Raw genomic sequence first — 25,816 nt, forward strand, 5'->3', positions numbered from 1 at the left:
GTCTGAGAATTTATAGCACGACTTTTAATGCTCCTTGGTTGGGGTCTGAGCAGATTATTTGTTGCAATTGCAAACGTAATAAAATGGTGGTCCGATAGTCCAGGATTATGAGGAAAAACATTTAGATCCACAACATTTATTCCATGGGACAAAACTAGGTCCAGAGTATGACAGTGGCAGTGAGTAGGTCCAGAGACATGTTGGACAAAACCCACTGAGTCGATGATGGCTCCGAAAGCCTTTTGGAGTGGGTCTGTGGACTTTTCCATGTGAATGTTAAAGTCACCAAAAATTAGAATATTATCTGCTATGACTACAAGATCCGATAGGAATTCAGGGAACTCAGTGAGGAACACTGCATATGGCCCAGGAGGCCTATAAACAGTAGCTATAAAAAGTGAGTGAGTAGGCTGCATAGATTTCATGACTAGAAGCTCAAAAGACGAAAACGTCATTGTTGTTTTTTTTTTTTGTAAATTGAAATTTGCTATCGTAAATGTTAGCAACACCTCCGCCTTTGCCGGATGCACGGGGGGTATGGTCACTAGTGTAACCTGGGGGTGAGGCCTCATTTAACACAGTAAATTCATCAGGCTTAAGCCATGTTTCAGTCAGGCCAATCACATCAAGATTATTATCAGTGATTAGTTCATTGACTATAACTGCCTTGGAAGTGAGGGATCTAACATTAAGTAACCCAATTTTGAGATGTGAGGTATCACCATCTCTTTCAATAATGGCAGGAATGGAGGAGGTCTTTATACTAGTGAGATTGCTAAAGCGAACACCGCCATTTTTAATTTTGCCCAACCTAGATCGAGGCACAGACACGGTCTCAATGGGGAAAGCTGAGCTGACTACACTGACTGTGCTAGTGGCAGACTCCACTAAGCTGGCAGGCTGGCTAACAGCCTGCTGCCTGGCCTGCACCCTATTTCATTGTGGAGCTAGAGGAGTTAGAGCCCTGTCTATGTTCGTAGATAAGATGAGAGCACCCCTCCAGCTAGGATGGAGTCCATCACTCCTCAACAGGCCAGGCTTGGTCCTGTTTGTGGGTGAGTCCCAGAAAGAGGGCCAATTATCTACAAATTCTATCTTTTGGGAGGGGCAGAAAACAGTTTTCAACCAGCGATTGAGTTGTGAGACTCTGCTGTAGAGCTCATCACTCCCCCTAACTGGGAGGGGGCCAGAGACAATTAATCGATGCCGACACATCTTTCTAGCTGATTTACACGCTGAAGCTATGTTGCGCTTGGTGACCTCTGACTGTTTCATCCTAACATCGTTGGTGCCGACGTGGATAACAATATCTCTATACTCTCTACACTCGCCAGTTTTAGCTTTAGCCAGCACCGTCTTTAGATTAGCCTTAACGTCGGTAGCCCTGCCCCCTGGTAAACAGTGTATGATCGCTGGATGATTAGTTTTAAGTCTAATACTGCGGGTAATGGAGTCGCCAATGACTAGGGTTTTCAATTTGTCAGAGCTAATGGTGGGAGCCGTCGGCGTCTCAGACCCCACAACGGGAGGAGTAGAGACCAGAGAAGTCTCGGCCTCCGACTCCGACTCGCTTAATGGGGAGAACCGGTTGAAAGTTTCTGTCGGCTGAATAAGCGACACCGGTTGAGCATTCCTACAGCGTTTCCCTCCAGAAGCCATGAGAAAGATGTCCGGCTGCGGGGACCGTGCGAGGGGGTTTATACTAACGTTACTATCTGTACTTACTGGTGGCACAGACGCTGTTTCATCCTTTCCTACACTGAAATTACCCTTGCCTAACGATCGCGTCTGAAGCTGGGCTTGCAGCACAGCTATCCTTGCCGTAAGGCGATCGTTCTCCTGTCTATTATAAGTACAACGACTGCAATTAGAAGGCATCATGTTAATGTTACTTAGCTTCGGCTGTTTGAAGTCCTGACGAACCATGTCCAGATAAAACCTCCGAGGTGAAAAAGTTGAATGAAAAAAGTTGAGTGAGGGAAAAAGTAAAAATATACGGTAATTGAAAAGTAAAAAAACCGTCAGGTATCAAAGTAAGATCGGCAACAAAAACGCACAGCAGCGTAAACAAGTCTGCAGTATGAGGGTGCTGTGTGTGTGTTTAATACAGTATGAGGGAGCTGTGAGTGTGTTTAATACAGTATGAGGGTGCTGTGAGTGTCTTTAATACAGTGTGGGGGTGCTTTGAATGTGTTTTATACAGTATGGGGGTGCTGTGAGTGTGTTCAATACACTTTGAGGGTGCTGTGAGTGTGTTTAATACAGTATGAGGGTGCTGTGAGTGTGTTTAATACAGCTTGAGGGTCCTGTAAGTGTGTTTAATACAGTATGAGGGTGCTGTGAGTGTGTTTAATACAGTATGAGGGTGCTTTGAGGGTGTTTAATACGGTATGAAGGTCCTTTGAGTGCGTTTAGTACTGTATGAGGGTGCTGTGTGTGTGTTTAATACAGTATGAGGGAGCTGTGAGTGTGTTTAATACAGTATGAGGGTGCTGTAAGTGTGTTTAATTCAGTATGAGGGTCCTTTAGTGTGTTTAATGCAGTATGAGGGTGCAGTGAGTGTGTTTAATACAGTATGAGGGTGCTGTGAGTGTGTTTAGTGCAGTGTGAGGGTGCTGTGAGTGTGTTTAGTACAGTATGAGGGTGCTGTGTGTGTGTTTAATACAGTATGAGGGAGCTGTGAGTGTGTTTAATACAGTATGAGGGTGCAGTGAGTTTGTTTAATACAGTATTATGGTGCTGTGAGTGTGTCCTGTGAGTGTGTTTAATACAGTTTGAGGGGGCTATTAATACAGTATGAAGGACTGTGAGTGTGTGCAATACAGTATGAGGGTGCTGTGAGTGTGTGCAATACAGTATGAGGGTGCTGTGAGTGTGTTTAATACAGTATGAGGGTGCTTTCAGTGTGTTTAATACAGTATGAGGGTGCTGTGAAAGTGTTTAATACAGTATGATGGAGCTGTGAGTGTATTTAATACAGTATGAGGGTGCTGTGAGTGTGTTTAGTACAGTATGAGGGTGCTGTGAGTGTGTTCAATACAGTCCGATGGTCCTTTTAGTGTGTTTAATACAGTATGAGGGTGCTGTAAGTGTGTTTAATACAGTATGAGAGTGCTGTGAGTGTGTTTAATACAGTGTGGGGGCACTGTGAGTGTGTTTAGTACAGTATGAGGGCGATGTGAGTCTGTTCAATACAGTATGAGGGAGCTGTGAGTATGTTTAATACAGTATGAGGGTGCTGTGAGTGTGTTTAATAGTGTATGAGGGTGCTGTGAGTGTGTTTAATACAGTGTGATGGTGCTTTGAGTGTGTTTAGTACAGTGTGAGGGTGCTGTGAGTGTGTTCAATGCAGTCTTAGGGTCCTTTTAGTTTGTTTAATACAGTATGTGGGTGCTGTAAGTGTGTTTAATACAGTATGAGGGTGCTGTGAGTGTGTTTAATACAGTATGAGGGTGCTGTGAGTGTGTTTAATACACTATGAGGGCGCTGTGAGTGTGTTTAATACAGTATGAGGGTGCTGTGAGTGTGTTTTATACAGTATGAGGGCGCTGTGAGTGTGTTTAATACAGTATGATGGTGCTGTGAGTGTGTTTAATACAGTATGTGGGAGCTGTGAGTGTGTTTAATACACTATGAGGGCGCTGCGAGTATGTTTAATACAGTATGAGCGTGCTGTGAGTGTATTTAATACAGTATGTGGGTACTGTGAGTGTCTTTAATACAGTGTGGGGGTGCTTTGAATGTGTTTTATACAGTATGGGGGTGCTGTGAGTGTGTTTAATACAGTTTGAGGGTGCTGTGAGTGTGTTTAATACAGTATGAGGGTGCTGTGAGTGTGTTTAATACAGTGTGATGGTGCTTTGAGTGTGTTCAGTACAGTGTGAGGGTGCTGTGAGTGTGTTCAATGCAGTCTTAGGGTCCTTTTAGTTTGTTTAATACAGTATGTGGGTGCTGTAAGTGTGTTTAATACAGTTTGAGGGTGCTATTAATACAGTATGAAGGACTGTGAGTGTGTGCAATACAGTATGAGTGTGCTGTGAGTGTGTGCAATACATTATGAGGGTGCTGTGAGTGTGTTTAATACAGTATGAGGGTCCTGTGAGTGTGTTTAATACAGTATGAGGGTGCTGTGAGTGTGTTTAATACAGTATGAGGGCGCTGTGAGTTTGTTTAATACATTATGAGGGTGCTGTGAGTGTGTTTAATACAGTATGAGGGAGCTGTGAGTGTGTTTAATACAGTATGAGGGTGCTGTGAGTGTGTTTAATACAGTATGAGGGTGCTGTGAGTGTGTTTAATACAGTGTGGGGTAGCTGTGAATGTGTTTAATTCAGTATGAGGGTGCTGTGAGTGTGTTTAATACAGTATGAGGATGCTGTGAGTGTGTTTAATACAGTATGAGGGTGCTGTGAGTGTGTTTAGTACAAGGTCCTGTGAGTGTGTTCAATACAGTATGAGGGTGCTGTGAGTGTTTTCAATACAGTATGAGGGTGATGTGAGTGTGTTTAATACAGTATGAGGGTCCTTTTTGTGTGTTTATTACGGTATGAGGGTGCTGTGAGAATGTTTAATACAGTATGAGTTTGTTGTGATTGTGTTCAATACAGTATAAGGATGCTTTGAGTGTGTTTAATACAGTGTGGGGGTGCTGTGAGTGTGTTCAATACAGTCTGAGGGTCCTGTGAGTGTGTTCAATACAGTATGAGGGTCCTGTGAATGTGTTTAATACAGTATGAGGGTGCTACTAATCTGTGTTTCATACAGTATGAGGGCGCTGTGAGTTTGTTTAATACAGAATGAGGGAGCTGTGAGTGTGTTTAATACAGTATGAGGGTGCTGTGAGTGTGTTTAATACAGTATGAGGATGCTGTGAGTGTGGTTAATACAGTGTGGGGGCGCTGTGAATGTGTTTAATACAGTATGATGGTGCTGTGAGTTTGTTTAATACAGTATGAGGGTGCTGTGAGTGTGTTTAATACAGTATGAGGGTGCTGTGAGTGTGTTTTGTACAGTGTGGGGGTGCTGTGAGTGTGTTCAATACAGCCTGAGGGTCTTGTGAGTGTGTTCAATACATTATGAGGGTGCTGTGAGTGTGTTTAAAACCTGTTGGGGCTAGGGGGCAGTATTTGCACGGCCGGATATTAAAACGTAACCGATTTAAACTGGTTACTACTCTTGCCCAGAAATGAGAATATGCATTTAATTAGTTGATTTGGATAGAGAACACTCTAAAGTTTCTAAAACTGTTTGAATGGTGTCTGTGAGTATAACAGAACTCATATGGCAGGCCAAAATTTGAGAAGATTCCATACAGGAAGTGCCCTGTCTGACAATTTGTTATCCTTCTGTTGCATCTCTATCAAAAATACAGCATCTCTGCTGTAACTTGACATTTTCTAAGGCTTCCATTGGCTCTCAGAAGGCGCCAGAAAGTGGAATGAGTCTCCTGTCTCTGGGCGAAGAACAGCAGGAGATTTTGTGAGTGGTCAGGCTGGGAATAGTGACACTGGAGATGCGCATTCATGAGAATTCTCCATTTCTTTCTTTCAGCCTTTGAATGAATACAACGTCGCCCGGTTGGAATATTATTGCTATTTTACAAGAAAAATAGCATAAAAAATGATTTTAAACAGCGTTTGACATGCTTTGAAGTACGGTAATGGAATACAGTATCAGGGTGCTGTGAGTGTGTTTAGTGCAGTGTGAGGGCGCTGTGAGTGTGTTTAATACAGTATGAGGGTTCTGTGAGTGTGTTTAATACAGTATGAGTGTGTTGTGAGTGTGTTCAATATAGTATGAGGGTGCTGTGAATGTGTTTAATACAGTATGAGGGAGCTGTGAGTGTGTTTAGTACAGTATGAAGATCCTGTGAGTGTGTTTAGTACAGTATGAGGGTCCTGTGAGTGTGTTTAATACGGTGTGGGGTTCCTGTGAGTGTGAGGGGAGGATGTGACCAAACTGAGCATGTTTTTAGGGAAATGTGTGTGTGTGTGTGTGTGTGTGTGTGTGTGTGTGTGTGTGTGTGTGTGTGTGTGTGTGTGTGTGTGTGTGTGTGTGTGTGTGTGTGTGTGTGTGTGTGTGTGTGTGTGTGTGTGTGTGTGCGAGCGAGAGAGAGAGATGTTCAGGTGTTGTGCTGGTGTTTCTGTGTCTTTTCCCTATGTTTTGGAGCAGTTATCAAAGTGTTACTGATCGGCTTTTTCAAAAACGATTATCTCTTAATGTTTACTATTGGCCGTGAGCTGTTTTAATGAGGAAAGAGAGGGAGCGAGACTGGGGGGATAGAAAGCAGAGAAAAAGAGGGAAGAGGCTGTAAACATGAGATAAGAATGGGAGATACAGGAAGAGAATGGTGGGAGAGGCCGATGTTTACACATCCATGATTATTCATGCCTTGATGTTTAATTAAAGGCTGCTGCATGTCTGCTAAGATTCTGTTTCATCTCAACCAGGGCACTCACGTACCATGCAATCCATCCCATGCATACACACTCACACACACGCACACAGGGTTGGGGAGTAATTGATTACATGTAAGATTACAGATTATTTTGAAAAACTACATGATTACTTTTTGGATTCCTTTTAAATTCAGAAAGGATGTTTGCGAAAAAATACATTATGATGTTTGTCTTTTCAATGACATTCAATTCAGCATTGAAAAAAGGTGCAGGCTTAAGTTTGTTCCACCTGAGCGAGTCTGACCACAAGTCAAAGACCACTATGATGACACAGCACATGCATTTGATGGATCCTTTTTGTCTTCTTCTAGGGAAAGTAATCCAAAAGCAACTGCAAGTAATCCGATTATGTTACTGAGTTTGGGTAATCCAAAAGTTACATTACAGACTACAATTTTAGACAGGTAAATAACTAGTAACTAATGGATTACATTTGGAATGAAACCTACGCAACCATCCACGTGTACACGTGCACAAACACACGGCACACACACACACACACACACACACACACACACACACACACACACACACACACACACACACACACACACACACACACACAGCCACACACACAGCCTAAAAACATTCTTACTTTAGTAACTAAGAGACTAACATTAGCTTTCAAGTGAAAGTGTGTGTAACCTGTTGTCTTTCAGATGGTTGGCTATACTAACACTGCCTGATTATTTACTTCTACTGGCTATGCTGACATTCTGCACATGACAGTGTTTCAAACTAGTGGAGCAACACTGATCTATTGTCAATACTGAGATTAGTACAAAGGGCATCTGACAGAGCCCAAGGCCATAACACAAACTGATGTAAAGGGAATACTGAATGTATTAGCTATTGATATCAAGGGTAGTTGTCTGTTGGATCTCTTCTCATCACAGTTATCAACAGCCTGTCCAGTAGTTAATGGAATAGAATGAATGCATCATTTAACCATTTGACGTATCTACACTTTGTTTTTGCCCAATTGAGAGGGAATGCATTTTAAACAATGTGAGATTTTTAGAACACTGGCACACACATACAGAGAGACAGAGACAGAGACAGAGAGAGAGGGAGAGAGGGAGAGAGGGAGAGAGAGAGAGAGAGAGAGAGAGAGAGAGAGAGAGAGAGAGAGAGAGAGAGAGAGAGAGAGAGAGAGAGAGAGAGAGAGAGAGAGAGCGAGAGCGAGAGCGAATGCAGGCTGTTGGTACAGAGTTAATGGGATTAGAAATTCTGGGCAAAAACACAAAACCCCTTAGAATGTTTGAAGCCCTTGATTCAAATCCCCTGGAGCTTTCTGGTGGGAAATGTATTGTCTTATTGTAACTCTGTCTGTCTGTCTGTCTGTCTGTCTGTCTGTCTGTCTGTCTGTCTGTCTGTCTGTCTGTCTGTCTGTCTGTCTGTCTGTCTGTCTGTCTGTCTGTCTGTCTGTCTGTCTGTCTGTCTGTCTGTCTGTCTGTCTGTCTCAAAATGAAGATAGGGGTGCTGTTGCATGCTTCTGAGTCCTGGATCCTGAGTAGACTGGTTATGGTTCATTTCTTTGTTTCTGTGTATGCCTAGTTCAGATTAACTTCTTTAGTGAGGAGCCTGATTTTGATTGCCTGCTTAAGGACTAAATAGACTGGGTTGTGGTTGTGAGAGGACTGTCTATTAATGGCGTGTTAAGAATCAGACACAGCTGCCTAGGTATGGTAGGCTCTGAATTTCCTAATATTTCTCTAACACATATTTCAAGCCCAGAGGGGATTCAGACATTCTAACAACTTACTACTCAACGAGCTATATAAGGCCACAAGCAAACAAGAAAATGCTCATCCAGAAGTGGCGCTCCTAGTGTCCAGGGACTTTAATGCAGGCAAACTTAAATCCTTTTTACCAAATTTCTACTAGCATGTCACATGTGCAACCAGAGACGTCACACACAGAGACTCTCCCTCGCAAAGCTCTCCCTCGCCCTCCATTTGGCAAATCTGACCATAATTATATCCTCCTGATTCCTGCTTACAAGCAAAAACTAAAGCAGGAAGTACCAGTGACTCGCTCAATACGGAAGTGGTCAGATGACGCGGATTAATACGCTACAGGACTGCTTTGCTAGCATAGACTGGAATATTTTCCGGGATTCATTCGATGGCGTTTAGGAGTATACCAACTCAGTTACCGGCTTCATCTATAAGTGCATCGACGACATTGTCCCCACAGTGACCGTTCATACACTATCGTTCAAAAATGTGGGGTCACTTAGAAATGTCCTTGTTTTTGAAAGAAAATCCCATTTTTGTCTAATAAAATAAGATCAAATTGATCAGAAATACAGTGTACACATTATTAATCTTGTAAATTACTATTGTAGCTGGAAACGGTAGCAACCATCACTCCTGTCTTCCAATGGCACGTTGTGTTAGCTAATCAAAGTTTATAATTTTAAAAGGCTAATTGATCATTAGAAAACCCTTTTGCAATTATGTTAGCACAGCTGCAAAATTTTGTGCTGAGTAAAGAAGCAATACAACTGGCCTTCTTTAGACTAGTTGACTAGTCAGAACAAGAATAGACTGACGAGTTTCAGAAGAAAGTACTTTGTTTCTGGCCATTTTGAGCCTGTATTCGAACCCACAAATGCTGATGCTCCAGATACTCAACTAGTCTACAGAAGGCCAGTTTTATTGCTTATTTAATCAGGACAACAGTTTTCAGCTGTTTTCAGCCTTTTAAAATTCTAAACTTGGATTAGCTTACACAATGTGCCATTGGAAAACAGGAGTGATGGTTGCTGATAATGGGCCTCTGTACGCCTATGTAGATATTCCTTAAACAAATCTGCCGTTTCCATCTACAATAGTCATTTACAATATTAACAATGTGTACACTGTATTTCTGATCAAATTGATGTTGTTTTAATGGACCAAAAATTAGCTTTTCTTTCAAAAACAAGGACATTTCCAAGTGACCCCAAACTTTTGAACGGTAGTGTACATATCCCAACCAGAAACCATGGATTACAGGCAACATCCGCACCGAGCTAAAGGCTAGAGCTGCCGCTTTCAAGGAGTGGGACACTAATCCGGACACTTATAAGAAGTCTTGCTATGCCCTCAGACAAACTATCAAACAAGCAAAACGTCAATACAGGACTAAGATTGAATCCTGCTAAACCGGCTCAGATGCTCGTCGGATGTGGCAGGGCTTGAAAACTATTATGGACTACAAAGGGAAACCCAGCCGCGAGCTGCCCAGTGACGCGAGCCTACAAGATGACCTAAATGCCTTTTATGCTCACTTCGAGGCAAGCAACACTGAAGCATGCATGAGAGCACCAGCTGTTCCAGACTACTGTTTGATCACGCTCTCCATAGCCGATGTGAGCAAGAACTTTAAACACGTCAACATTCACAAGGCCGCAGGGTCAGGCGGATTACCAGGACGTGTACTCAGAGCATGCACGGACCAACTGGCAAGTGTCTTCACTGACATTTTCAACCTCTCCCTGACGGAGTCTGTAATGCCTACATGTTTCAAGTAGAACACCATAGTCCCTGTGCCCAAGAAAGCGAAGATAACCTGCCTAAATGACTACCGCCCGTAGCACTCATATCAGTAGCCATGAAGTGCTGTGAAAGGCTGGTCATGGCTCACATCAACACCATCATCCTGGAAACCCTAGACCCACTCCAATTCAAATACCACCCCAACAGATCCACAGATGATGCAATCTCAATTGCACTCCGCGCTGCCCTTTCCCACATGGACAAAAGGAACACCTATGTGAGAATGCTGCTCATTGACTACAGCACAGTGTTCAACACCATAGTGCCCAAGAAGCTCATCACTAAGCTAAGGAACCTGGGACTAAACACCTCCCTCTGCAACTGGATCCTGGACTTTCTGACGGTCCGCTCTCAGGTGGTAAGGGTAAGCAACAACACATCTGCCACGCTGATCCTCAACACAGGGGCCCCTCAGTGTGCTTAGTCCCATCCTGTACTCCCTGTTCACCCAAGATTGTGTGGCAAAGCATGACTCCAACACCATCATTACCACCACCAACACCATCACTTCTTGCCATCTAGGACCTATACACTAGGCAGTATCAGAGGAAGGCCCAAAAAATTGTCAAAGACTCCAGTCACCCAAGTCATGGAATGTTCTCTCTGTTACTGCATGGCAAGTGATACCGGAGCACCAAGTCTAGGTCCAAAAGGCTCCTTAACAGCTTCTACCCCCAAACCATAAGACTGCTGAACAATTAATGACATTTTCATCCAGACTATTTTAAATTGCCACTGCTGCTGCTTGCTGGCTATTATCTATGCATATTCACTTTACCCCATGCCTACATGTACAAATTACCTCCACTAACCCCTGCACATTGACCCTGTATATAGCCTTGTTATTGTTCTTTTATTTATTACTTTAGTTTATTTAGTAAATATTTTCTTAACTGTATTGTTGGTTAAGGGCTTGTAAGTAAGCATTTCACGGTAAGGTACCTGTTGTATTTGGGGCATGTGACAAATCAAATTGTATTTGATATTACCCCCTCTCTATTTCTCTTCTCTCCCTATTCCCCCTCTCTGAATACTAATTGTGCCCATCATAATAATGCAGTTACTTATATATTTCCTCAGCATGTAGAACCATGACAGTTATTCAAAACAATATTCACCCCTGGAATGCAACAGAGATAGGGTTGTGCAGAATCCCGTCATGTGCAGAGGAAAGACTGTATTAGTCTATAATAGGCAGCACTGTGCTCTGCAGCCAGAAATTCACCATCATTGGGAGGAACTGGAATCTCAGTCCTCAAAAAAAGTTAGTTTTTCTTATAATTAATTAAGATGTGAAGTTTTGATTTGACTTGAAGAACATCCCCCCTCTGCTCTCGCACATATATCCCCTCCCTCTCCTTCTTTTCCCATATCCCTCCTTCTACTCTCTCTCTCTCTCTCTCTCTCTCTCTCTCTCTCTCTCTCTCTCTCTCTCTCTCTGGGGTCATGTGAACCCTCTCACTTAATTGATAAAAAAATGATTTAACCTATATTTAACTAGGCAAGTCAGTTCAGAAGAAATTCTTATTTACAATGACGGCTTAATGGGACTTAATGAGAGCAAACGTCAGACCAAAAACAAGCAGCTATTTATACAGACCGTTAGAGATAGAGAAGGACACTCCAGCTGGAGGAACTGGGTTGCCCTCTGAGACACACACACAGCATGTGCACGCCTGTATACGTGAGTGTGTGTTTGCATGCGTACGTGTGTGGGAGGGTGCATGGGATTGTGTCTACGTTTTTACATAAAATCAGTCGTCATTATAATTTCCATCATTATCTTTTTTCTCATGAAATGAAGAATCCACATCTCCCCTTCTCATTCCTCCTAGCTGTCACTGACATGCTGTTCTCAGGCAAAATACACATAACATGCAACACCAAGGCAGGACACTGCCATATGTCGAAGCAATCATGCAAAAATAGGAGCAGAGACGTATTTTAAAGGTAATCTTTCACATAATCGCTTCTCACTTATCCCCGTGTGTGTGTGTGTGCGTGCGTGCGTGCATGTGTGTGTGTGTGTGTGTGCATTTGTGCTGTTAGAGGGGATTAGAAATACAGAGAGCTCTAAGGTAACAGGAGGAGAGGCCCACTTAGCTTTAGATATTCCACTCTGTCATAGGGTAGACATGGAGGGAAGGTCAGTAGGAGAGAAGACGCAGCACCATGGTGAAATGTGGACAGTATGGAACACTCTCAGCCTTACATACTCTACATCCATACCATTCACTAGTATGGGGGTGTGAGCACAGCAACAGTTATTGACACTGCATAACAACAGGGTATGGAGAGAGAGGGAGAGGGTGGAAGGGAAGGATGGAGGCAGGGAAAGGGAAGGAAGGAAGGAGGAATGGAGAGTGAAAAAGAGGGAAAGAGAGAGAGCGGTGACCGAGGAGTGGAGAGAAGGGTGGGAGGGGCATGGAGAAGCAGGAGCAGCTTGTGTGTGTTTGGGGAAGGAGAATTTGAGCTATCTTTCATTCACACAGAAACAACGGTAAAGGAACGGGGGCACCACCATAGAGAGACCCAACGTGGACCAGACTGAGAGACGAGACAGGAGGGGGGCAGGGGCTTATTCAGAGAGATAGGGAGGGAGGAGAACAGAAAAGGGAAGAGAAATAGAGAGAAGAGGACTGCTCAGCCATTTGTTTGAACAAGCAGGTTTTCACGGCGACAACATGGGCGCAGTGGTGGGCACTTTGACCATGCAGACCAAGCAGAGGAGACGACCGTCCAGAGGTACGTCAACAACATCAACCAGACAGACAGAGAGCACACAGACAGACAGACAGACAGACAGACAGACAGACAGACAGACAGACAGACAGACAGACAGACAGACAGACAGACAGACAGACAGACAGACAGACAGACAGACAGACAGACAGACAGACAGACAGACAGACAGACAGACAGACAGACAGACAGACAGACAGACAGACAGACAGACAGACCAGAGAGACAGACAGACAGACCAGAGAGACGAGGAGAGAGAGACAGAGAACGACAAACTAGAAAGACAAGACTCATAGAGGGACAACCAAACAGAATAGAGCACCTGAACTACACACTCATGCCTGAGTGAATAACCATCAGCATGGCTGTGACATGTCTTAGTCCCTATAGTAAGACACATACTTAAAGCTGGCATGTACAATGATATGATATTATAATCTATTGGATCGTTCTCTGTGACTTCATTGTTTAAATCTGATGGTCAATGATTATCGATTCAGATCATAACTCATCACAATGAGATGATAAAATCACAATATAAGGGAGATCTTCTTGCTTAGAACAAGTCTTAGACTGCTTTCTTTGCAACATTATATTGCATTATACTTGTGGGCTTCACAAAGGTTTACCTTCTCTAATATGTCTGATAGACAGACAGACAGATAAGTCAATAAGGAGACAGACAAAGTACAATAGTCCCACATAAATGAATTCCATTACTGCTGACAGACAAACATACAGGAATGAGTTCCACTCGTGCTACCCTAATGATTGTACATTAACAAGTGTAGACAAAATGAGAAATCAGGGGACGGCACGGCACAACAGAGAAAATGAAAGAGTGAGACTGACTAACAGAAAAAAAAGGAGAGAGAGATGGATAGCATTGCTAACACATAAGTTTAAACAGAGGAGACTGAGGAACAGTGATCAGGGGAGACTGTGAAATATGTCATTTCTTGCTGTGGTGCACGTGGCTGTACCACGGTCATGGTTGAGAGATGCCCTTGAGAAAGACAGGGTTCAGAATCATTGCCCATGACTCAATGGTTTTTCATTACACTGTGTGTACGTGCGTGAGCTCTTGCTTGTGTGTGCACAGATACGCATGCATGTGTACTCGGTAGAGAAAGAGTGTGTGTGGGTGTGTTTGTGTGTGAGCATGTACATTAGCACTCTGCTCACATCTCATAACTCTTCCTTTCCGTATGCTTGAGAGGGCCGTTGTCATGGAGACTGCAGGGTTGTGGGGGCATAAGGGGAATGTGAACAATACTCTGTGGTGCCTATTGGATGGATGATGAAGTTATGGCGCTATGTTATGGAGCAGGGTTCCCAAACTTTTTCACTCAGTCCCCCCTTCCAGCGTTGGAAAAGATCCTGCGGCCCACATCTATTTCTATGGGCACAAGCACTGTTCATGACATAAACTGTTCACACCCCTCTTGTTGGCAGAGCGAAAAAATTGCAGGTTTAAGGCTTATTTCCTGCAATTCGACACATTTTGTCATGGGGTGCAGAGAACATTTAGCAGTTTTAAGGTAATTTTCTTGCATTTCTATACTTTTTTCCATGTCTAATGTGTATTCATGTAATATTTGAGCGACTCGAACGTTACTACAAAATCTATGGGCTAAAAAACCTAGCTATGGCTTCTTGATCTGGACATTTTTGACAAGTTATAAATAGCTCTCTAAGTTATGCAATGACTAACATGACCAGAGTAAAACTGATGATGCACTATCCAATCTACTATTCCAACTTTCAATTGTTTTTGGGGGGACACACCGCGACCATTTCCAAACTGTTGACAATCTAAAACATTTTAATACTATATTAGTTATGGCTTGGGGCTAGGGTTGCCAATTCTACATGTATACATAATCTCATGGGCAATCAACTAGGAGGATTGATCTCCTTGATTAAAATCCCGTCAGTGATTAGGACTGATGTTAGTTTTGATCATGTGACCTTGCTTCCCAGAGATTAGACGCAGTGATATATTCAGATTAATCTCAAAAACCACTTGGCAACACATAGTAAATCATTTGACCATCACTAACACATCCAATCCCCTTCAGCAGTTTGTGAGAGAAAAAGCTTCTTCAGACAGCTTGTTTTTCTACTGGGGAGGAGAGATGGACTGTGTTTTTCTACTGGGGAGGAGAGATGGACTGTGTTTTTCTACTGGGGAGGAGAGATGGACTGTGTTTTTCTACTGGGGAGGAGAGATGGACTGTGTTTTTCTACTGGGGAGGAGAGATGGACTGTGTTTTTCTACTGGGGAGGAGAGATGGACTGTGTTTTTCTACTGGGGAGGAGAGATGGACTGTGTTTTTCTACTGGGGAGGAGAGATGGACTGTGTTTTTCTACTGGGGAGGAGAAATGGACTGTGTTTTTCTACTGGGGAGGAGAGATGGACTGTGTTTTTCTACTGGGGAGGAGAAATAGACTGTGTTTTTCTACTGGGGAGGAGAGATGGACTGTGTTTTTCTACTGGGGAGGAGAGATGGACTGTGTTTTTCTACTGGGGAGGAGAGATGGACTGTGTTTTTCTACTGGGGAGGAGAGATGGACTGTGTGACACAGAGGTGCTTACAGCATGTCAGATACACAGTCACCTCGTGCCGCCTTGGGGATGTAGACCCTTACTCATTATGTACTCATCTCTGACATTCTCTCTGACTGTCTGATTTACCCACAAACCTGTGTCCAGACCTATTTCCACAGAGGTTTTATTTGGTCCTGTCGCCATGGGACTCAGTAATGGGAATGTTTGTCTTTCAGTTAATTGTTTTTATTTTTGCAGTGATATATGGTTTTGAAGCTCTAGGCTATGTTGTGTAGGCTATGTAGGCTATGTTATGTAGGCTATGTTGTGCATTAGTAATCAGACTGTAGTTGTGTCAGTATTGTAGTTGTGTAGGATAAAAGCATTGAGGCCATGTTAGAATTGAGAGGCCAAGCTGGTTTCTCCATGTAACCAGGCTGAGCAGAATGAAGGTATGTTCCCTCACCATCCTGCTGGGCTCGGTCTGATGAGGTTCTCATTCTCTGTTTCTAAATCTTCCACCCGGTTCTTCTCATCCCTGTCCCATCTTCCAAACACTCTTAGAAAAAAAGGAGCTACCTACAGTAGAAACCTGAAAGGGTTCTTTGGCTGTGCCCATAGGAGAACCCTTTGAAGAACCCTTTTTGGTTCCAGGTAGAACACTTTTGGGTTCCAGGTAGAACCCCTTTCACAGAGGGTTCTACATGGAACCCAAAAGGGTTCTACCTAGAACCAAAAATGGTTCTCCTATGGGGACAAACAAATAACCCTTTTGGAAACCTTTTTCTAAGAGTGTAAACTGGATTCCTCTATTGTTCTCTGCCTCCATGTGTTTGTGTCGTCCTCTCCTCTCTTTCACTCTCTCCCTCTTTTTTTCTTCATCACTACAGCTTTCTTCTTTTTCACACATTCACTCCGTCCTACCACCCACTATTTCCTACCCTCTTTTCATCCTCTTTCATTCCCACTTTATCTCTCTCCCCTTTCCCTAGCTCTGTGTTAATTACTCTATAAGTAATTAACTGATGTTATTCAGGTTGTCCTCTGTACTCTTTTTCATGATTACTGGTATGTGTGGTGTGAGTGTGTGTGTGTGCCTGTTTGTGTTATAGGAGTAGCTAGTTATCTGCAGCAAGGCAAGGGCTTTCTGAGGTGTGTGTATGCTGCAGAGTTTTATAGTAAATAGCCTGTCAGTATCCATGATGAAAATCTTGTTCAGTCAGGCTGACAGTTGATAAACACACAGAACAATAAGCCAGCCACACACGCATTCAGTGAAGCTCTCCTTACCAATGTTGGTTTACGTGGGAGGAGGTCTTACGCATGCGCTTTGCTGGTTTACATGTTAATCTTTTTAATACATGTATTCAATTAGTGCCTGTGTTCAAAACAGGTTGGAAATCTGTCTGTCTCCATGACAAAAATAAATGTCTAAAATGTCAGAGATTCCGACAGTGAGCGAGAGAAAGATTGATAGAGAGATTGGTGAGAAGGATTGAAGGATTGAGAGAGTGTATTTATTGACCAAAAGGTAAAGTGGAAATTAAAACAAGAAGAGTAGAATAACCAATATTGGAAGAGAGGGGGACCAGGATAGAGAAGGTGGATAAATTCTCAGCAGTCGTTTTAAGAATTTGCCAATTTCACAGCAATCACAGTAAATTAACTTCACATAGTGTGATAAAGATATCTCTCGTAACAAAGTTAGTGAGGAAGGAGTGTCTTTGTGAGAATGAGTCTGTGGTGAGTGTGTGAAGTCTGTCTCTTGAAGAAGAGCCCTCTAACGTGTACGCTTCATTATCTCATCATCTTTAATCCAGATGATCATAAACCTGTAATCTGTCCTCTTCAACTGCATGATTAGTTTTCGTACCAGTGGAGGCTCCTCAGAGGAGGTACCATCCTCCTCAGCAAATTTCATAAAAATAAAAATAGGAAAAATATTTTTAAAGTTATTGTTTTTAGATAAAACTATACTAAATATAATCACATCACCAAATAATTGATTAAAACACATTTTGCAATGAAGGTCTACAGTAGCCTCAACAGCACTCTGTTGGGTAGCACCATGGTGTAGCCGGAGTACAGCTAGCTTCCGTCCTCCTCTGGGTACATTGACTTCAAGACAAAACCTAGGAGGCTCATGGTTCTCACCCCCTTCCATAGACTTACACAGTAATTATGACAACTTCCAGAGGACGTCCTCCAACCTATCAGAGCTCTTGCAGCATGAACTGACATGTTGTCCACCCAATCAAAGGATCAGAGAATGAATCTAGTACTGAAATCATAAGCTACAGCTAGCTAGTACTTTCTTTTTTACTTTCAGTTTCACTTAACGTTACTTAGCTAGCAAATGCAGCTAGCTAGTTTACCCTTCTGGAACACCCTGATTAAACAGAGGGATTATATGTTAGCTAGCTCAGTATGACTTTCCAACACAGCATTGTAACTCTTCCAAGTCAATGTAAGCTTTTGGTTTTACAAATATATTGCAATGGGGCCTGCCGGTGTAACTGCTTACTGACTGTACACTGTAACGTTACTGTATGAATGTAGCGGGTTGACTAATGTTTTGGTCCCATTAGCCATGCTGACTATGACATTACTTTAGCTAATGGTGACAACGATGTAAGCTGTGTGTAACGGTTTGGCTTGGAAAGGTTTTTTTGACAGTCACATACAGCTGATATGTTGTGCATTGAAGTCCACAAGCGAAGTGAAGAAGTGAGAGGAGAGCGCATAGATACAAGAATGACTACAACGTGCCTGCTATGAAAGTGAACTGTGTTTACGTGTGACCAGAGGTGTATTCATTTTGCTGATTCTGTTGAAAAACGTTTCTTAAACGGAAGCAAACGGAACAAAATGGGGATAAACATACCTGAATTTGTCCAATAGAAACTCTTGTTTGAAACTGTTGGACTAATGATTACACCCTATATCAGCTAGATGCAGGCAGAGTGTGCAAGACTGTATTGAATGTCACTGTCTGTCCATGTGTCACTGTCTGTCACCTCAAATTTGTCTCTCGACCTGTGTGCACCTACGTTGTAAACTTTCATTCATAGGCTAGGTTGTAGCAACCTCAGGATGGATACAGGGAAAATTCTAGCATCATGTAGTATCATGAATGGAATATGAATGAAAGTCATCCAATATGCTGTAATAGAAATAAGGCCATGCTCATTAAAAATAAATCGTCCTCCCTCATCTTAAACGGCACTGTCCGCCACTGTTTGGTACTGATACGTGATCTGAATTCACTAACATCCTCATTTGATCAGTTCAAGTATGGATTCAAATTAAATCAAGTCTCCCTGATACAGTAATGAGCAGAGGACTTAACCCTCTAACAACCAAAACACAATATATCAAGATTCAATATGAGCTGTACTGCACAAATGGATTCAAAGGATAAAGAAAAGTCTATCCAGCAAGGATGTCCAGGATGGTAGAGTGGTAATTACACAGTGTGTTAAGGGACCTATTACCATGGAGCTGCGTGTAGGAGCGAGGCACTAAAGGCCACTCCACACTTCACGCAAACAGAGCGATGGAGCGTCATATATGGTCCGTTCCCAAATTCTTACCACACAAAAGTATGTAGAACTATGTGTGAAAGCGACGCTCTATCTCTGAGTTTGTGTGAAGTGTGTAGGGCCCTTAAGACACAGCTGTAGGGGGATTAAAGTTTTGTCAGATTCTGCTGTAATTATGAGTTATACCCAAGACGTACAGACAGACACCCATTGTGATGCAGTAAGATCTGTCAAGTGTGGCTCATTAGGAGTTACGGGAAGGTCAGTACAGCAGTCAGTAAGTCTTTTCAGTCTGAATGATGGGGGGGGGGGGCTCACTGACTAACTCTGCAAAGTACCACCTTCCACATGCTCCATTTCCTCTGCATCAGTCTCATTTCTTTCATTTTGTCCCTCCCTAGCACCCTTTCCCTCCCTCGCACCCTGTGTGGTGTGTGTGTGTGTGTGTGTGTGTGTGTGTGTGTGTGTGTGTGTGTGTGTGTGTGTGTGTGTGTGTGTGTGTGTGTGTGTGTGTGTGTGTGTGTGTGTGTGTGTGTGTGCATGTGCATGTGTGGGTGAGCACATGCATATGTGAGTGTATAGATTAGATTAGATTCAACTTTAACATTTTAACTGTACAAGTGAAACAATTAATTACAATGTATATCATTAAGTGGGATGTATAAATGTGCAATGAAGGCAAATGGCAAGTACAAATGGCAAGTCTAAATGTGCAATGAAGGCAAATTGAAAGTGCAAGGAGGCATGCAACTGAAATGCAGGAATAGCAGCAATGAGGTTACCGAGGTAGACATGTACATGTATAACTGAATAACGTCCTTAATCAGACTTTGCAAAGCAATATCAGAGTCCAGTAGTACCGTGAAGAGTGCATAGAGAGTAATGCAACAAGGTCACTGAGAGGCAGTACTAAGCGGTGGGCGGGTGAATATGGCTAGTGCCATGTCACAGAGTTCAGCTGGAAAGAAACTGTTCTTGAGCCTGCTAGTGCAGGAACGTAGAGACCTGTACCGCCTGCCTGATGGTAGCAGGACAGTTTGTGGCATGGATATGAAGTGTCCCTGATGATGCCGCGCGCCCTATGCAGACACTGCTTGCGCTGGAGTTCTACGATGGCAGGGAGCTGGGCACCAGTGATGTGCTGGGCGGTTTTCACCATCCGTTGCCGGGCCTTCCGGTCGGCCACGGAGCATCCGCCAAACCACACTGTGGTGCTGTTAGTCAGAATGCTCCCAGCTCCCTGCCATCGTAGACCTCCAGCGCAAGCTGCATAGGGCGCGGCATCATCAGGGACCCTTCACATCTATGCCACAAACTGTTTGCCCTCCTAGTCATTCCAATGTGGTCTTTTCCCCCCTCAGCAGTTTCCCTCTCCTAACAGTTGGACTGTATATAAAGATCGCCCAACCTCATAATTAGCTACCAAGAAGCCATTTCAGGCTATCAATCAAGTCAGAGTAGGTACTCACTGGGCACACACTGGTTGAATCAGCATTGTTTCCACCTCATTTCAATGAAATTACGTTGAACCAATGTGGAATAGACTTTGAATTGATGTCTGTGCCCAGTGGGTAGCTAGTCTAACTATTGTATCTTAGCTGGCATGCCTGCTGGAAAGGTTGGTAGACTTTAGAAAAACAATAACTAAATGTACAGAATAAGACTCACATTCCTTTCAATCTTTTACCCAGATTTTAGCAGCGATGCAGAGAAGCATATTTAGTTTCTTAAAAAATAGAACCACCAGTCGGATACAGGCAGCTCAAGAGGTATGCTCAGATATGCAGAAAAATAGACATAGTGTATTTTTTACATAGAATTAAGCATAATGATAATGGCTCGAGATTGTAGGAAAGAGCTTTTTGAAAATGCCAAATTCTCCAATTTACGGACAGGGAGGGGTACCCGGACCACCCCTGAGCCATCCTCACATACTTTGTGCCTCCTCAGATTTTTGGGGTGCGTGACACCCCTATGTGTGTTCTGAGAGGAGCACTGATGTGTCTGTTTCCTCTCCTTCAGTAGACCAGAGGCTGTCTGAGTGATAAACAACACCCCCTGAGAGGACACCAGCTCATCACATCATTACCCAACATCCATCTATCTCTGGCACCCAAAGCACAAAGTTACCATCAGTACAGTTCCCCAAGTCAATGGAGGAGTCCAATTTGCAATACCTCTCGTCCCTCCTCCCTCCCTGCAGGTTGACGTGCGTCCTCCGAAACACAACCCAGCCAAGCTGCACTGCTTCTTGACACAATGCCCACTTAACCCAGAAGCCAGCCGCACCAATGTGTCGGAGGAAACACTGTACACCTGGCGACCGACCCGCCACAGGAGTTGCTAGAGCGTGATGGGACAAGGACATTCCGGCCGGCCAAACCCTCCCCAAACCCGGACGACGCTGGGCAAATTGTGTGCCACCCCATGAGTCTCCCAGTCGCAGCCAGCTGCGACAGTGCCTGGACTCGAACCAGGATCGCTAGTGGCACAGCTAGCACTGTGATACAGTGCCTTAGACAACTGCACCACCCAGGAGGCCCAGGCTGATGTTTATTGGGAGGAGTCTTGTCCAGGAGGCAGAACGAAGTAATTTCCACTAGATGGGCCAGCTGCAAAGTCAAAATTGGCTATATTGTAAAAATTCATGAAATCAAACATTTGCTTTTTGGTCTTCATTTAAGGTTAGGGTTAGGCATTAGGATTAGCGGTGTGCTTAGGGTTAAGGCTAGGGTTAGGTTTAAAATCAGATTTTGTAGCTGAAAATCTGATTTCCCCTTAGCTGATCATTGTCGGCAGCCGGCTCTGATCGTAGTGTAATGAAACAGGCAGAGAGAGTGAGCTCATCTCTGGTGGTTGGCGAACCCCCAACCTTCTGGCCTGTAGCCCCGTGTGGCATCAACTGTTCCACAAAAGCTTGCTGAAGTGGTGAAGTTGATATCCGCATTTATAAACATAGGGTTACTACAGTTATTGTTTTTGTGATCGTAAACATTATTTGTAATTAATTCTATGGCGGGAGGGTGTTCCATTTATTTTACTCTACAAGGGGAGGGTCTTGTGAAAATATATTTTGCGTTAGGGAGGGGGGGCGCATTTTTTTATGACACATTAAGTTGTAACAGCCCCTCCCCACAATACATTTCGATCTGTCCCTTATATAAACACACAATTAATCTCTCTCTCTCTCTCTCTCTCTCTCTCTCTCTCTCTCTCTCTCTCTCTCTCTCTCTCTCTCTCTCCCTCCCTATCTCTCTCCCTCCCTATCTCTCTCCCTCCCTATCTCTCTCTCTCTCCTCTCTCTCTCTCTCTCTCTCTCTCTCTCTCTCTCTCTCTCTCTCTCTCTCTCTCTCTCTCTCTCTCTCTCTCTCTCTCTCTAGACAAGATTGATGATGAGTTGGAGATGACCATGGTGTGTCACAGGCCTGAGGGTCTGGAGCAGTTGGAGGCCCAGACCAACTTCACCAAGAGAGAGCTACAGATCCTCTACCGCGGCTTCAAGAATGTACGCACAGCCTCCTCCCTCCTTCTCCCTTTCTTCACTGTCTGTCTATCTTTATCTTCTTTTCCTCTCTCATTCTACCTGTCTTTACTCCGCTATCTCTCTCATTTACATTTACATTTACGTCATTTAGCAGACGCTCTTATCCAGAGCGACTTACAAATTGGTGCATTCACCTTATGATATCCAGTGGAACAACCACTTTACAATAGTACATCTATATATTTTTTTTGGGGGGGGGGGTTAGAAGGATTACTATATCCTATCCCAGGTATTCCTTAAAGAGGTGGGGTTTCAGGTGTCTACGGAAGGTGGTGATTGACTCCGCTGTCCTGGCGTCGTGAGGGAGCTTGTTCCACCTCCCTGCCACTCTTATGTATACTTCTGCTTATGTTGATTCTCATCTTTACAAGTGTTTGTCAAAGCTCTGTTCTCTTTCATCTCTGACTCCAATATGTAAATGATTTTAGCTTCGCGCCTTCATCACTTCATATGGTGCTAATCAGATTGTACGGCCTGCAGACAGAACAACTAAGCCTATCATACACCATAGCAACAATTACATGCTGCATTACCCATATAAACCAAACATTGTGAAAATAAAATATATGTAAACATATATTCTCTACATACACACATGCTCAAATACCCACCTACACATTGACATACACCCACATACAAGTTATATGGAAATTGATAGTTAATTTCCAGTTATTTAGCTGTCAGATTTGATTGACGCTAATTCTCTGTAACCATGGGTGGTGCCATTCGAGTGTAAATGATTGGTTGATCTGGCCGTTACCCAGAAGAAGCTGCATTATTTTAGCTTGAAATAGTGTTTTCACATGGTTTCCACAGGAGTGTCCGAGTGGAGTGGTGAATGAAGAAACATTTAAACACATCTACGCCCAGTTCTTCCCCCATGGAGGTACAGTACAGCCAGATACCTCTCATTTAGACACATAACATGCCCTTACTTACTTGTTTGGGACTCATTTACTAGCACTACTATGGGATTATAAAATATCATGCCTGTATCTGGTTGTGTTGCAGATGCCAGCACTTACGCTCATTATCTCTTCAATGCATTTGACACAACAAACAATGGATCCATTAAGTTTGAGGTAAAAACCAAACACCATCAATATTACTCAGTGGACAGTTTAAATCAAGGGAGGCAACTAGATTCAGCTGTGGGGCGATTTTTGTTGGAGCGGATGAACGGGGGACCAGAGCATATTTATAATAATTTGTACACTGCAAATTGACCACAACTAAGCCCAAAAATAGATTGTATTTGTAAATGAAAATTTATTCATACCTTGATGACATTGAGATACAATCACAATGTATATTTTTTTATTCATGGGAATACTTGGGAACAGATTTCCTAAATTCAACATTTTCTTTTCCTCAATTAAAAAAACTAAAATCCCCCCCAAAAAACTAAAAACGACTAAAAACTTTCAGGCGCCGAAAGAAATCACTCGTGGGCCACCTGTTGCCGACCCCTGCTTTAAATGAAGGAATATGAAGAATTATGTCTATCTTATTTACTGTTATCACTCAGTCTTTACTAAGTATTTTATCTTTAATCTCGCTCACATGGTGACTCTCTCAGGAGTTTGTAATGGGACTGTCTACACTGCTGCGGGGCACTATGAGAGAGAAGCTGGAGTGGACTTTTCATCTTTACGACATCAACAACGATGGATACATTAACAGAGAGGTCTCTGTTTGTATTTACATGTCAGTTATATATTGAAAGATTCACATATGAAGTAATCTTGTTTTAATACAGTTTGTATTTATGTGTTTCAGGAGATGACTGAGATTGTGAGGGCCATTTACGACATGATGGGGAAATATACCTACCCTGCACTCAAGGGAGATGTCCCTAAACAGCATGTGGATGCTTTTTTCCAGGTGGCTTGATATCTTAGAGTATAATGTAATATTAAAGCACATGCATACTCTACCCCTTAGTAGGGCACAACAGTTTAAACCACATAATCATTTCATACTTACCTAAAAATGTACATTTCACTCACTTTTTCCCTTCCCACAGAAAATGGATAAAAACAAAGCTGGAGTTGTGACTTTAGAGGAGTTCATTGTCGCATGCCAGGAGGTATGTATAGAACATGCATGTTTATACATTTTATATTGCTGTTGGTGTCCACAGTGCATTCGGGAAGTATTCAGACCCCTTCCCTTTTTCCACATTTTGTTACATTACAGCCTTATTCTAAAATGGATTAAATAAAACAAATTATCATAAATCTACACACAATACCCCATAATGATAAAATGAAAACAGGTTTTTATAGATTTTTAAAACATTTGTTTTATTATTGAATATTATTAAAACATACAATCTACGTGCAGTGAAGCTGCTCAACATTTACATTACATTCAGTCATCTAACCGGCTCCTGTCCAGAGCGACCCACAAGAGCAACCAGGGTCAAGCACCTCGCCCAAGGGCACGTCGACAGATCTCCCACCAAGTCAAAATGGGGACCCGAACCAGGGACCTATCGGCCTCCGGCCCAAGCTCCCAACCGCCAGGCCACCAACCATCCAAGATCCTCCAACAGTTCTCAGAGAGCTGCCCCTCAACCATCCGAGCTGCAACATTCTGTCTTACTGTCTTTCTCCTCTTCTCCCCTCAGGATGAAATGATGATGAGATCCATGCAGCTCTTCGAGAATGTGATGTGAAAAAGGAGCCGATGGAAGGAAGGAGAGAATTAGATAACGAGAGAGATTGTGTGTGTGTTTCAGTGCATTCGTGTGAGTGCATGTGCGCGTGTGCGCATATGCTTGTGCGTGTGTGTCCATGCATGTTTGTTTATCCGTGCGTGTCTGTCAGAGTGGATGAATGTGGATGTATATCTATCTCTCTCATCCTCTCATCTAACTTGTCAGCATTCATGTGTTTGCCAAATAATGTCTCTGCCTGGCTACCTGCCTGGGTATGGATCAGACGAAGCCAGAACCGCTGAGAGAACCCTGGACTTGCTAGTCATATTGCTGAGCCTGGGAGTATGCAGACGAATTACCTGGAAATGCTTTCTGCCTTTTTATGTGACATAAAGGTTTGTAAATCAGATGGTCATACAATATAGACTGCAGTGTGATACAGCTGAGAAAACTCAAACCCATACGCTGCTCCCCGATTAGGCCTATGTGGAAACTCCTGAAAGACTCCTGCCCCCTACCTGTCAAACACTGAAACTACGCCGGGATACTTTGGGTTCTTTTGACTCCGTTCTTTTTGCCAAAATAGATGCATGCTTGAGCCAGAAGGATTCCTCCCTCCCTACCATAGAAATAGAATCATGATTCTACGTCTATGCGCCCTACCAACCATTTGTTTGTCCAGGACTTGGACCTTTAACCTCATGCATTCAGTGATTGATTTATCGACAGCTATGATCTACATATCTGCTTATTTATTCATGTGTTTATGCT

At 43.2% G+C, this 25,816-nt stretch overlaps 1 protein-coding gene across 1 annotated transcript; it reads left to right on the forward strand.

Moving 5' to 3' along the window:
* The first annotated feature begins 12,408 nt into the window (after nucleotides 1-12,408).
* On the forward strand, nucleotides 12,409-25,490 carry LOC106563177 (A-type potassium channel modulatory protein KCNIP1). The gene is made up of 8 exons (XM_014128484.3): nucleotides 12,409-12,748; nucleotides 22,220-22,344; nucleotides 23,200-23,269; nucleotides 23,395-23,465; nucleotides 23,963-24,070; nucleotides 24,163-24,267; nucleotides 24,410-24,472; nucleotides 25,016-25,490. Exons 1-8 carry the CDS (start codon nucleotides 12,688-12,690, stop codon nucleotides 25,061-25,063), a joined length of 651 nt encoding a protein of 216 aa, XP_013983959.1. The 5' UTR covers nucleotides 12,409-12,687; the 3' UTR covers nucleotides 25,064-25,490.
* The last annotated feature ends 326 nt before the right edge of the window (nucleotides 25,491-25,816 follow it).

Source organism: Salmo salar, chromosome 11, assembly GCF_965601325.2.
Source record: "Salmo salar chromosome 11, fSalSal1, whole genome shotgun sequence".
Lineage (NCBI taxonomy): Eukaryota > Metazoa > Chordata > Actinopteri > Salmoniformes > Salmonidae > Salmo > Salmo salar.

Excerpts from the sequence above, each read along its gene's own strand:
- LOC106563177 (XM_014128484.3), top strand. The coding sequence starts at position 12,688 with ATGGGCGCAGTGGTGGGCACTTTGACCATGCAGACCAAGCAGAGGAGA. Across the intron at positions 23,466-23,962 it reads ATGGATCCATTAAGTTTGAG|GAGTTTGTAATGGGACTGTC; the intron begins GTAAAAACCAAA and ends TGACTCTCTCAG. Across the intron at positions 24,071-24,162 it reads ATGGATACATTAACAGAGAG|GAGATGACTGAGATTGTGAG; the intron begins GTCTCTGTTTGT and ends TATGTGTTTCAG.